The sequence below is a fragment of the Cheilinus undulatus genome, linkage group 18 (assembly GCF_018320785.1).
Source record: "Cheilinus undulatus linkage group 18, ASM1832078v1, whole genome shotgun sequence".
Classification (NCBI taxonomy): Eukaryota; Metazoa; Chordata; class Actinopteri; order Labriformes; family Labridae; genus Cheilinus; species Cheilinus undulatus.
This window is the reverse complement of record NC_054882.1, coordinates 2,767,352-2,781,904: the sequence shown is the minus strand read 5'-3', so window position 1 is coordinate 2,781,904 and position 14,553 is coordinate 2,767,352. Positions and strand designations below refer to the sequence as shown.

The following is a 14,553-nucleotide window of genomic DNA, read 5'->3' as shown; positions in this document are numbered from 1 at the left end:
TGATCCCTGTTTTCCTCTCACCACTAATACACTCACAGCTACATGTCTGAAATTAAGTAGGCATATGTGGCATGATGAAACCTACAAAAAGCCTCAAAGAGCCATCCCACAACTCCAACAGTCTGCCATTTTTGAATGAAGTAGAAAAAATTATGTTTCTTGGGCCATTTCCAGGGGTTCTTTTTGGACTAACTCCTCCAAGGACGATCATCCAATTAAGTTCAAATTTGGTCTACTACTAGTAGACACCTTAAAATAAAAATGCATTCTACCTGTATTCAAAACTGTTAGCCGCTTCAGCAGATGGCTGTCACCATGAGTCTGGCTCTGCTCGAGGTTCCTGCCTATTAAAAGAAAAGTTTTCCCCACCTTTGTAACGGGGCTAAATACTGCTAGGACTGAGTTCATGGTGGATTAATGTTGGGTCTTTGTAATAATACATCAGAGTATTGTCTAGACCTCACCTTGGAAAGCACATGGCTTCGCCCATTTCTGTGTTTCTCACTGGTGAAGCCATCCTTCAAAGCTCCCATCTGAACAGTTTGGGCCCGGTTAGAAAGTGACAGGACCAATCAGCGGTGAGGGGCAGTACTTTCGGAGTCGTGACGTAAGCAAGCAGCAACAAGAGGCCGGTGCAGTTATGGCAGAGGAGATTATCGTGGATGCTGCTAAAGTGCCAGTTTTATCAGAACTTGATGACATTTCTTCTTTAAAAAAAGAACATAGAACAGCAGTGAGTTTTTTCTTTTCAAAAACGACAAAAGTCGAGTACTTACATGTCTACAGTCGCCATGGTTTGCGTTATGCAGTGCTCTATGGAGTTTAGTCCTTCAGTAGGGGCCATCACACATTTTGTTGCTCTGATTGGCTCGTGAAGATGTGACAGGCAGATCATTCATGCAGTCACCCTCCGAGTGTTTTTTTTCAAAGGCTCTGCCCTTTCCCAAACATCGTCTATGAGAGGTTTAACAGATGGATGTGTGAAACACATCCATCCGGCGTGCCAGGTTAACTTGAGATAACGTCAGTCATGAATTGGCGCTATTTGAACAAAGAGTGATTAACTGAGTGACTACCTGGACATAGGTGACAAGACCTTAGATTTGCATGGTTTGCCATGAAACAGGAAGTAGATCAGTCTCAGCTGGACACGCTCCAATATGACCGAAACTTAACATGCATGCCAAGGGACTCTGCTTTCACACATTCATGAGGTCGTATTTGGTGAACAACATTGCGCCACCCAGGAGAAGCATGAAATGTTTTGTTGGCACTCTGTCAGGTACTGTGTTACGCCTGTCGAGCATGTTTGAATGAAATTTTCTCAAAAAACTCTGAAGTTGTTGGCCTCAATGTGTACAGAGGCAAAGTCACAAGGTGTGGATGTTGTCTGGTGAATTTAGATCTCAACATTTCCTGCATACAGGCTGGATTAACACTTTGGTTTAAGCGACATTTTTCCATGTTTGCCGAATCTACGTTTCATGAAAAGCGATGAAACCTGAAACACACCCATGGGTGCAGCCTGTGAGCGTTACAGCAAAAATATTAACAAGTGGAATATTTTTTTTCTTATTTGTTTTTCCTTTATGAGATGTGAATTTTACTCCATTTTGCTTCATTATTTTCCTTCTGTCAACAGTCTCTGTGTTCAGAGGTGCGAGCCCGACGCCGAGGAGTGTCCTCTGTTCTGAAACTCTGCCAGAAACTTCTGCAGCAAAGCCAGGTGGGTAAAAATGTCACAGATTTACCAAGAAATCAAAAACTTTGAAATAATAGCCTAAAAGATGCAATTAAACATTTTCTTCTGAATGTACAACTTTTTTAAAACTTATGAAGGTTCTTTCTTCAGAGATAATTTCCATGTAAATGTGGCTAAACTGGTCGTATTATTTTTTAATCTGCTTCCTACTGATAATTACATTTTTTGTTGTTGTCTTGGTATCTTGACTTGTCTTGGTATAGCAGTCTTTGTGGTGGTGGAGAAATTGTGTCATATTACAACAAAACCAGCATTATTAGTTTGTGAGAACAAGATAGATAAGTTTGGAAAAGAGATGATGAAACCAAAATTTACTCATTATTAAAAAAGGACAGAAGAAAATAGAAAGCTAGGATGCAAGTACAGTTGTGTAGGTATGAAAATTGTGTAATTTTCCTTTATTTTTCTTACTGCTGAAGATTTTTTTCAGTTACAGTACAACATAAAAGATGTTAAATGTGAAGGTTTTTGTGCCAGACTCATTTTAACCCCTTGGGGAACTCTGTCAAATCTACAGCAAATCCCTAAAAATCGGCTTAACCTTCAGAGGAATTATATCGCTCATGTTGTACGACCTTAAAATCATTGAAATGGGTTAAATTTAATCATATGATTAGCATGATAATAGCTTTTATAATTCTGACAATGCTCTCTACAATCCCTACCTCTGGGACAGTCGGGCCCCGTGGCGGAGGTGGGCCCAGAGGCGGAGCAGCACCGGGAGGCCTTGCAGCTGCTGTCGATCAACCTGGAGAGGAGGTGGGAGGCGATCGTGATGCAGGCGCTGCAGTGGCAGAACAGACTGAAGAGAGAGCTGGGCGAGCAGCAGGTTAGAGCGCTCTGACATTTACACTCTCCATCCTTCAACTCCACACCGCAGGCAGTCAGCTGACGCACTGTCACACTCAGCGAGCATGTCAGGCTTTGATTTGATGCTAAGATGCAGCGTGAAAGACAGATGGTGCTGTGATTGAAGCTTAGCTGTGGAACCATCTTTACAGCCGAGACGGCGTGATTATGTTTGGCAAATAAGCAGCGGCTGCAGAACAAAAACACAAACTTTAATGTGAGCGTAAGCCCTTTAACACAAGCAAAGGGACTGTTTCACAAGTTACTTGTTAATGGTGGATGAAAACACAGTGTCATACATACATTTTTAACAGTCAGTGTGTGGTAAATGACATGAAATAGACCCATGTAGTCATAAGTAAGAGCAACACTTGGTTAACTTTGAAACCAAGCTTGTGTTCTGTTCAAAAACATACGAGTTGAACCAAAATTTTGTTGGTAAAAGTTCAGTTAAAGTCAAACATTTCCCACCAAAAAGAGACTTTATGACATTTTCAGAGCTCAGCCAGTGCTTTAAGGGATGTATGAGTCCAATAAGGTGTTGTAAAGCCGCCTTTTCTTTGGAGCCAAAACCTTTATTATCACTATACGCAGATGACTCTCATGTTTATGAATGAAATCCAAAACCACTAATCAGTGATCTTATGTATATTTTATATCATACAGTCATGGACAAAAGTATTGGCACCCCTGGAATTTTTCCAGAAAATACACCATTTCTCCCAGAAATTGTTGCAATTACAAATGTTTTTGGTATACATGTGTTTATTTTCTTTATGTGCATTGGAGCAACACAAAAAATCCATAGAAAAAAGACAAAATTGACATAATTTGACACAAAACTCAAAAAATGGGCCAGACAAAGTTATTGGCACCCTCAACTTAATATTTGGTTGCACATCCTTGGAAAAAAATAAGTGAAACCAATCACTTCCTATAACCATCAACAAGCTTCTTACACCTCTCAGCTGGAATTTTGGACCACTCCTTTTTTGCAAACTGCTCCAGGTCTCTCAGACTTGAAGGGTGCTTCTTGCAACAGCAGTTTTGAAATCTCTCCATAGGTGTAGATCCGGACTCATTGCTGGCCACTTCAGAACTCTCCAGCTTTGTCTCCAACCATTTCTTGGTGCTTTTTGAGGTATGTTTGAGGTCATTGTCCTGCTGGAACACCCATGACCTCTGACCCAGACCCAGCTTTCTGACACTAGGCCCTACATTGCAGCCCAAACTTTTTTGATAGTCTCCAGATTTCATGATTCCTTGCACACAGTCAAGGCACCCAGTGCCAGAGGCAGCAAAACAACCCCAAACATCCTTGAAGCTCCACCATGTTTGACTGTAGGTACTGTGTTCTTTTCTTTGTAGGCCTCATTCTGTTTTCTGTAAACAGTAGAATGACGTGCTTTTCCAAAAAGCTCTCAAAAGGATTGAGGCTTACTCAGGTACATTTCTGCAAACTCCAGTCTGGCTTTTTTATGTCTCTTTGTCAGCAGTGGGGTTCTCCTCGGTCTCCTGCCATAGCGCTTCATCTCGTTCAGATGACCACGTATGGTCCCAGCTGACACTTTTGCACCCTGAGTCTGCAGGACAGCCTGAATTTGTGTAGAAGTTGACTGAGGATGTTTATCCACCATTCTAACTATCCTGCGTTGTATTCTTTTGTCAGTTTTTCTCTTCCATCCATGCCCAGGGAGATCAGCCACGGTTCCATGAGTTATAAACTTCTTGATTATATTACACACAGTGGACAAAGGAATTTCTAGATCTCTGGAGATGGTCTTTAACCTTGAGATTGTTCATATTTTTCCACATTTTTGCTTCTTAAGTCCTCAGACAATTCTGGGCTCTTCTTTCTCTCCTCCATGCTTGGTGTGACACACACAGACACACAACACAAAGGTTGAGTCAACTTTTAGACATTCTAACTGGCTTCAGGTGTGATTTCTAGACTGCCAGCACCTGTTACTGCCACAGGTGAGTTTAAATGAGCATCACATGCTGGAAATAAAATGATTTACCCACAGTTTTAAAAGGGGGACAATCATTTTGTCTGGCCCATTTTTTGAGTTTTGTGTCAAATTATGTCAATTTTGTCTTTTTTCTTGAGATTTTTTGTGTTGCTCCAATGCACATAAAGAAAATAAACACATGTATACCAAAAACATTTGTAATTGCAACAATTTCTGGGAGAAATGGTGTATTTTCTGGAAAAATTCCAGGGGTGCCAATACTTTTGTCCATGACTGTATGATATAAAATATACATAAGATCACTGATTAGTGGTTTTGGATTTCATTCATAAACATGAGAGTCATCTGCGTATAGTGATAATAAAGATTTTGGCTCCAAAGAAAAGGCGGCTTTATAACACCTTACACACCTTACACCTAACACACTGGACTTGGCTACCATGCTGGTTCCTAGAGAGTTAGGACTTCAATCCCCAGATGAACTTGAAGAAATGCATCATCGTCCAAAAGTGATATTCAGCTGTATTGTGCACTTGCCATCGAAAGGCTCGAATAGTATTGTTTTATATCTAATCGGGTGTATAGCCCTAGCTCAGGCCAGGGTGTCAAGCACTGCAATATATATGAGATCAGTTGATCTCCTCATTAGCAGGCTAATTTGCTCTGAGCATGCTACTGGCTAATGGCACTCATGCTGCCATGCTCTAGCCTAGCTACGCTTTGCTGCGCCCTCTGCAAGCTGCTTATAGCAACCCTCCTCCAACCCAGCTCCTCCTCTATGCTATATTTGACTGAATCAGAGCTCTGCTCTGCTGCTTCCCTCCCTGCCTCTGGCTTTCCTTGCAGGCACAGGTAGAGCAAGAACATGTGCTGTTCCTACTTGATGCTTTTCCACATAGACTTGTGGAAGGGAAGGGGGGTCCCAGAACAATCTTACCACCAAATATAGATTACAGCAATAAGAGAAAAATTAATACCTGCTAATAAAGAGAGTAATATATAACTGATTGTTGTGTCTTGTGACTTGTACCTGATTTTTAAACGCTGATCAGGGCTCACCAAAAAAGCCTGGCTGGTTCGAAGTAATCCTACGGGATTGAAGATTTAAATCTTGAAATCAGATCGTTAGAAAACAAAGAAAATAAAAGGTCACACATTTGATTTAGATCAGGTAATCCAATCCTGTGTCTAATCCCGATAAAACCTCCAGTTTGTGTTGTTCAAATTTTTAGCAGGATTGTGATAACTTAGCTCCAAAAACATCAGGATTATTTTGATCCAAGCAGGAGGCCAGATTCACTCTGGATAACTGAATATTTAACACATATGCAGCACAGTCTTTCCTGTGCTTACGAGAAAAGCCTGAGGCAGGGAGAGAAGCAGCAGAGCAGTTATCACTGACAACAGAATAACCTTGATTAAGTCAGAAGCAGAAGAATGGAGGAGCTGAGGTGGAGGAGGGTTGCAAGAAGCAGCTTGCAGAGGGAGCTTTGAGCGAATCAGCTGGCTGTCAGATGATGAGGGCTTGTGTGAGATCAGCTGATCTCGATTATATGGCAGCTTGACTCTTTGGCCTGCCAGGGACTAACACCATACGCTTGGTTAAATGTGAAATCAAAGATGCTGTCAGCGTCTCCTGACTTGTGGGAATTTTGGTGCCACCTGAGGACAAACATGTTGTGAACAGTTCCCATTAAATGACTGACTTTTTCCTGACCAACTGACATGAAAGTGACCAAAATGTTCTCATTTGTAGTTGTGGGATTTTTACAATTTCTGAGTGTTTTTAATTTAAGTTTAAATTGGATTTTGACAATTCTTGGGAAAAAATGCAGTACTAACTAAATCTGTTACTGCTGTTATGATTAACTGTTGGTTACTCTCCTGAATAACTCAATCAGAGTGGATTTTTCTGTGTCTTTTGTGACTTTTAAAGCCTCCAGAGGCCGAAGCTGCACTCCATCCTGCATCAGTGAAATCAAACTGGAGCAGCCAGTAGATACAAACGGATCTGTTAGTCCTCCAGTGTGACGATCAGTGTCACAGAAACTGAAATGTTTTCTCTGCCACCTCCTCCACAAACAAAAGGAACTGGGCAAATGAGATTTTAACACTTTGACAGTTTGCATATCACAACACAACCACGCGTGTCTGCCGCCACGACGGCGCGTCGCCTACAGCTTTGTCTTATTAGAAATCAACGTCTCCGCTACGAGCCTCTCGGTGATCGGGATGATGGGTTCACGCTGCAGGATGACAGCTCAGCACATGTGCAGCTGGTCGGCGGTTTAAAGCACGGAGCATTGTGGGTGTTAAGAGGAATATTGTTCACGAGGGTACAATCAACCCGGGTCGAACGAGGCACACGGAGACATGAGAGAGAGAGAGCGGAGTGCTTTATTGGACTAATGTGGAGGCAGAGAGCTGCAGCAGGATGGAGCGTTTATGGATTTCTAATAGTGATGAATATTGTTTTACACAGACAGAAGGAGGGCTGCATTTGAATATACGAGACTCACACAAACAGACACACTTCAACTCAAATAAAAAGCTGCTCAAACTTAGCACACACTCACAGTAAGACACACAGGTGCATAAAGCATAAATACATATATCCTACTGAATAAAAGCCAAACTACGTGTGTTGTGTGCATGTGACGGCGCACAGCCTCACTTCAAGGCAATATATTGATTAGGGGGAATTAATTGATGGATAGTGATGTGTTAAGAGCTCAGAGTGCTCAGAGAGGGTGATTCAGGGAGGGGTTCAGTCTAGTTTAAAAGAGGATTTTACTCAAACAAAGCTGGAGACATCTCAGACTGTTTTTGGTCATGATTGTTTTACAAACCAATCTCAAAGTTCTTTGCTGCAAATGAGGAACATTTATCCAACCAGTCACGGTTTAAGTGTGATTTAAAATCCTAAAACCATTAAAATTCAAAATTAAGATTAATTTTTTACTCTGCAGGACTCGAGAACAGTTCCCTACCTGGCTGGGTACCATGAAAATTTGCTTCATTTTCTTTGTCTAAACAATCAAAGTTGATCTTTAACACCATCTGAGTTATAAACCAATAAACCATGCTGGCTGGGAGTGAAATTTCAGCAGGTTTTGCAGGCTGCTGACACGTGTACTCAAAACCAATGAAATCTCTTTACATAGGGCCGTCAGCATTAGTTTGTGTAACACAGGGGTTCTCAACCTTGGGGTCAGAACCCCATTTGGGGTCGCAAGACACTGAGACAGGGTCTCCACATGCCTTAAAAAAAACTAAGAACATTTTTTAAATGATACTGTTGCCACTTACACCAATTTTGACAAAATTTATCTGTTTTTATCACTTTTTCCCACAACTTTTATCAATTCTAACCCATTTTTGCAACTTAAAACCCATTTTAAACCCTTTCCACCACTTTTTTCTGCCTGTTTTTGCCAATTCTAAACCAAGTCATGCAACTCTCTGCCTATTGTTGGTTCTGTTGATCCATTATTGCTACTATTAACCTCTTTTACCACGTTTTAAGCCACATTTCACATTTTGATATGCCCCTTTGTGCCATTTTCTGACTATTTCTGCATCAGCTAACCCTTTTTTGCCAGTTTATATCAATTGTCATCCCATTTCACCAAATTTCCACCTATTTTTGCCTCTTTAATGCCATTTCAGCCACTTTTGAATCCCATTTTACCACTTGATATGACAATTTTTGCCATTTTTTAAATTTTTTTGCTACTTTTATCTAATTTTTGCCATATCTAACCCATTTCTTCTACTTTTAAAATCATTTTTCACCACCTTTCCCACCATTTCTTGTCATTATTAACCCATTTTAGCTATTTTTAATGTATTTTAATTATTTTTTAACAAAAGGATTTGCATTTTTAAGAGGGCTACTTACTACACAAATGGATTAAAATTACTTTCTTTGATAAAAGTAGTTATTATTCAGTTTAAATATAAAATACCACGGTTTAACTTTACAATGGACCATGATTTTGCTGGACACCAGTTTGGCTGGGCTCCAGAAAGATCTCCCATTCCCCCCTTCCCCTAATTCTTGAATGTGCATGACTGTGTTCAGCCACCTTCAGGTACAGTGGGGGTCCCCGGTCTCTTGCACCTTTATTTTGGGCGTCGCGGGCTGAAAAGGCAGAGAACCCCTGGTGTAACAGAATGCCCGAAATTTGAGCAATTATTATTGAAAATGCATGAAATGCATGCTACCAAAGCAGGACTGTAACTGGATACTACTCACTTTAATATCTTTCTGCTCTTACATCCAAATTAACATCCCACTGCTCTTTGAAATGTCCCATCTATTAAATATATATATATATATCTCATGTCTAATATTCCACTTTTTACAGTTCCCTGTAGCCATTTTAGCTCACTTAACCATCCATAGCAAGTTCTTTTTTTGTGGTTAAGCTCATGTCATTACTATAAATCTACCAGAAGTTCCTCATCTCACCCAAACAGGTGGTAAAAAGGACCGTCATTTTTAGACAGAATATAAACATAACAAAGAACAGTTTATTGGCTTATCTACACAGAGGAGTCAACTAAATGCAAGAGTACCTGGATGCACTGGAGGACCTCCACTTCACACCAGAAGTCGGAAAATCGCCGCCATATCTCGTCTTCTAATTCCAGAAGTCACTTGAACTGAACGTCTTCTTCGTCGTTTTCTCCCTGTGTTGCCGCCATGTTAATAGAGACAAGTCCTCCGAAAAATTAGCAAGTTTTCGGGTTAACAAGCACAGCGAAAACGTTACATTAATCTTAATGAATCTGTTTATGATCCAAATTCACGTATCACTGAGCACAGACATGATATGCGAAGGGAGATTGGCTGGCTTGTTATGTTGCCAGAAGCAAGTCTGCAACATCATTCAATACAGTAGACAAGGACTGTGCACGTTTTCGGAATAAAAAGCTCAAACGACAAGATTGCACGGACCCAACCAAGGTTATCTTAAGAACCAAAAGGGCAGGTCTGGACTGACGTCTGTGCTAGAGTATTAGCAGACTAGTAATGAATCCGCTAACAAAGCACTTTGGCTCACCTCGTATGCTGATGACACCCTTGTTTTTTTGCTGTGTTATTGTTTTATAGTTAAATATATTTTCTGGGCTGTAGAACTCATTAATTGAATTAAACAGAATTAAATAGTACCAAAGGGTCAGAGGAGGATGGCTGATTAAATATCTGAAGGCTTGTTTATGAATGATGAGGCTGGATGAGAATCAGCCTGGTTCTACTGTACATGTGCCGTTAGCGGTGGGACTCTCTCTCTCTCTCTCTCTCTGTCCACTCACACACAAACTCACACACACACCCACCCACACACCCACACCCACACACACACACACACACATTGTAGAGAGGGAGAAGACAAATAACAGAGGCCAGACACTTTGACCTCGCTGCCTGGCTGGAGAGTAATTTCACTTCTGCTGAGGATGGGAGAGGAATAGAGAGGAGAGAGAGAGAGGAGCAGGGAGGCATAGATCTGGGTGGTTTAGCTTAAAAATGAACACTTCTGCTCCATGATAAAACGATTGTCCTCTCCTGGTCCCTCTGTGGGCTTTTTTATGTGTTTGTGTAAATTACTGTGGTTGCTTGTGTTCATAGAGTTTCTTAGGTTTTCGATTTCAGCTGTCTCAGGTTGATGTTTAATTGTTTTTTTCCTTCATGAGGGCTATTTGTTTGCTTCTTTAATCTTCAAATCTTTAAACTGATCAGACAGACAGGAAACTTGGCTTCACTCTAGACGATTGTAGTTTTGGGCCTGGTTTGCCCCCCCGTCAATGGTCAGGGAGGGACCTGGCCTGATTTGTAATCAGATATGACACCATTCTGATTGAATGGTGTCATATCATCTCTCACTTTCTGCTGTGCTCTGGTCTGCTCTGGTCTGGTCTAGTCTAGCCTGGTCTGGTCTAGTCTGGTCTGGTCTGGTCTGGTCTGGTCTAGCCTGGTCTGTAATTGTATTGTATCATGAAGAAAGAGTCTCTTGTGCTTCAGCCCCTCCATGGATGGAGGTCGGTGCTCTCAGAGAGGACCAGCAATGTACAAAGGTGTTTCAGTGGATCTAACAGGTGAATCTAGAAGAGACTGGAGCACAGAAATCACTTGATGGTGTTTAATCAGGTGTAGAGGATTTACCTGTTAGATCCATTGAAACACCTTTGTATTGTATCATATCGTACTGTATCCTTTTGTTCCTGACAGACTAGTCTGATCTGGTTGGGTCTAGTATCTTATCGTGTTTTATCGTATCGTTTTTTACCCTCTCATCTGGTCTGATCTGACTGGTATGATTTTGTATTGTATAGTAGAATTTCTTGGCATCTGGTCAAGTCTGGTCCAGTCTGGTTTGGCCTGGTCTGTCGTGGTCTAGTCTGGCCTGGTCTGGTCTGGTCTGTCCTGGTCTAGTCTGGTCTGGTCTGTCCTGGTCTAGTCTGGTCTGGTCTGTTCTGGTCTAGTCTGGCCTGGTCCGGTGTGGTGTGGTCTGGTCTAGTCTAGTCTAGTCTAGTCTGGTCTGTTGTGGTGAAGTCTGGTCTGGACTAGTCTAGTCTGGTCTGGTCTAGTCTAGTCTGGTCTGGTCTGGTCTGGTCTGGTCTGGTCTGGTCTGGTCTGGTCTAGTCTAGTCTAGTCTAGTCTGGTCTGTTGTGGTGGGGTCTGGTCTGGTCTAGTCTAGTCTGGTCTGGTCTGGTCTGGTCTGGTCTGGTCTGGTCTGGTCTGGTCTAGTCTAGTCTAGTCTAGTCTAGTCTAGTCTAGTCTAGTCTAGTCTAGTCTGGTCTGGTCTGGTCTGGTCTGGTCTGGTCTGGTCTGGTCTGGTCTGGTCTGGTCTGGTCTGGTCTAGTCTAGTCTAGTCTGGTCTGTTGTGGTGGGGTCTGGTCTGGTCTAGTCTAGTCTGGTCTAGTCTGGTCTGGTCTGGTCTGGTCTGGTCTGGTCTAGTCTAGTCTAGTCTAGTCTGGTCTGTTGTGGTGGGGTCTGGTCTGGTCTAGTCTAGTCTAGTCTAGTCTGGTCTGGTCCAGTCTGGTCTAGTCTGGTCTAGTCTAGTCTAGTCTAGTCTAGTTTAGTCTGGGCTGGTATGGTATGTTATGTTATTGAATGATTTGGTATGGTATATGGTATATCATTTATATATGGTATGTCATTTTTTGTACCATATCCTGGTTTTAATGAGAACAAACAGAAATGATCCCGCGGCTCGATGTTTGAATAAAGCAGTAACAAGAAAGATTCAGTTTAGATTTGAGTGCAGTTCAGCTTTTAACCATTTGAAAACAGGGCAGCTACATCGATAGATTTGTTGAACTGTACCTTTAATATTCTTCCTTTGAGAACCGTCATAACTGGGCTAACAAACACGCTGACACATAAAAACCGAATGTAAATAACAATTCTTTAATTTTTCTCGGAGGCTGACCTCCGGCAGTCCGTCTGGGAGGTGTATGATTCGGACCGTGTGGTTTTTGTTTCAGACGTAATGATGTTGTCAACATTTTGTCACTTGTTGTTCAGTGCATCTGTGCCTGCTGCTCAGAAAGCAAATGAAGGATCCTGTTTTATCTTTTATTCGATGTAAATGAGTCTAAATGAAAGCTGCAGGGTGTTGTGGGGATGAGGTTTCACTCTCTTTACCTGTTAGCAGAATGTAATATATGGAAATTATATTTTAGAACACTTTCCTGGTGATTATAAAATATATTTCAGAGCAGAGTTATGAGCAACATATGGAGGATTTCATTCACCGTTTGCAATTACATTCAAAGCAGCCTGTCTGCTCCTCCACTCTGCATGGAGAGGTGATTTATCTGCGCGCTTCTATTCATTTTGAATCAGAGCGGTGACGCCGGGCTCCCTCAGCTCTTTGACAACTGGTACAGCAGAGAGCCAGCAGAGAGCGGAGCAGCAGCAGCAGCTCCTGGAGGAGCACAGGCACATGAATAATCACCCAGACGCTGCTAGATAGCTCCGCTCTCCTTGGGCCTTCCAGCAGATGCTATGCTAACAAATGGGAGCAGTCAAACCAGAGCTAATGGGAAAAAGTTTTCCGCTTTAAACCCCCCAAAAAACAACACAACAGCGGTTCTCTGCATGCACACACAAACACTGCTGGCAGGTGTGATTATGGCTGTAAGCAGAGTAAACTCCAGTCTGATAACGTTCATCAAAGTTAGAAAGACTGTCAAAAATGTCCCGTTTATTTTGTTTTCTATAAACATCTGCAGCCATAATGCAGAACTGTAATTATTATAATTAGAAATATGAATGCTCATGGTTCCCAGAGGATGAACCAGGCATTTAAAGCCAACTAAATCATCAGGATTATGTTTGCAATGTCCATTATTCTGGCACAACTTCTGCAGCCTCCTAATGCTTAGACCGCTATTGAGAGCATTTAAGATTTCCACATACACACCAAATACAGAGAGATGCATCGGGTCAATAATGCATCACAAATAAAAATGATAATGTGAGCTCACTGTTGTATTTGCTGACTTCATTTATGGCTGTAACAGGAAATTGCATGGATAGTTTTTATTTGGCAAGTGCCCGTATACACTGGCAGTGAAATGCAGTGACTCTCAGCAAGAGCATTTATAGGCATCTAAGCATTACTATAAATACTACACTAAGTATGGTAAATTTGCAATATTGCATTTAATAAAAACTATTTTAGCATTGATTTTCTCCTTCCTGCACTAAAACAACAATTGCCTTAAATTCTGTCTATTTTTGGGTTCATTTTGCCATAGTAGGACAGATTTCAGTCAATATTAGTTTGACTTGATATAGTTGAACTGTCACCCAGTAGCTGGTTTCCATAAGAGAAATCCTGGTACAGATTCTAGCTCACAGCTCATCAGACTGGGTTCTGGTCCTTGTCAACAATCAGGCAGGAAAGATCATGTTAGCACAAGTGTGATCTCCATGCAAATGCATCACAAATTTGAAACAAATATATAAAAATCTGGCAACATCAAATGTGAATTTCCAGTCACTGCTGTTATGAGAGTGCTGGGAGTCAGCAGGTTGAGCAGTAGGTAGCAATACTGGTGAACAGGGGTGTAGCGGGGGGGGGGGGTACTGGTTACCCAGGCCCACAGTAGGGAGGGGCCCTTGCGAAGCCTGCAATGAAAAGTGTGTTTTGATGTATTTTTTCTTAGTAATTAGTGACATTATTAAATCAAAAGTGACTAAAGCAGTGATCCTCAATGCCTATTTAAACTGTCTTTTGCAATTAAATACCACTTATTTCCCATTTTTCCCACATTTTTTTCTGATTTTTGCCCAGTTTAGTCACTTTTCAGTCATTTTCTCCATGTTTTTGCCACAGTTAACTCAGTATTTGGTCACTTTCCATCCATTTTTGCCACTTCCTGCCCTTTTTGCCATTTTTCTCTCAGTGTTTGCCAATTTTAACCCATTTTTTGCCATTTCTTTTGTCACTTCTTGCCCATTTTTGACACTTTTATCCTGCTTTTTGCAATTTTTTGCCCATTTTTCCCATATTTTTTCAGATTTTTGCCCAGTTTAGTCACTTTTCACTCTTTTTTCTTGTTTTTGCCACTTTGGGACCGTTTTTGCCACAGTTAACTCAGTTTTTTGGTCTCTACCCACCCATTTTTGCCACTTTCTGCCCTTTTTTTTACCATTTTTCTCCCAATGTTTGCCACTGTAAGCCCATTTTTGCAGCTTGTTTTTGTCACCTCCACCGATTTTTGCCACTTTCTTGCCTTTTTTTTGCCATTTTTCTCGCGGTGTTTGCCACTTTTAGCCCATTTTTGCCGCTTCTTTTTGCCACTTTCTGCCCTTTTATGCCAATTTTTCTCCCCATTTTTCCCACTTTTTCTCCCGGTGTTGGCCACTTTTAGCCCTTTTTTGCTACCTTTAACACTCTTATCAAAGCAACAAACACATTTTTTATTATTCATTTGTGCCGTAGTATA

At 41.4% G+C, this 14,553-nt stretch overlaps 1 protein-coding gene across 4 annotated transcripts in view; it reads left to right on the top strand.

Annotated features, from left to right (window-relative positions):
* akap6 (A kinase (PRKA) anchor protein 6) overlaps positions 1-14,553 on the top strand; it is a 319,977-nt gene that overhangs the window by 278,201 nt on the left and 27,223 nt on the right. For all 4 annotated transcript variants that reach the window (XM_041812714.1, XM_041812716.1, XM_041812715.1 and 1 more), the window contains exons 20-21: positions 1,643-1,726; positions 2,439-2,591. In XM_041812714.1, the coding sequence (XP_041668648.1) occupies positions 1,643-1,726; positions 2,439-2,591 (237 nt within the window). The remainder of the gene's footprint in view (positions 1-1,642; positions 1,727-2,438; positions 2,592-14,553) is intronic.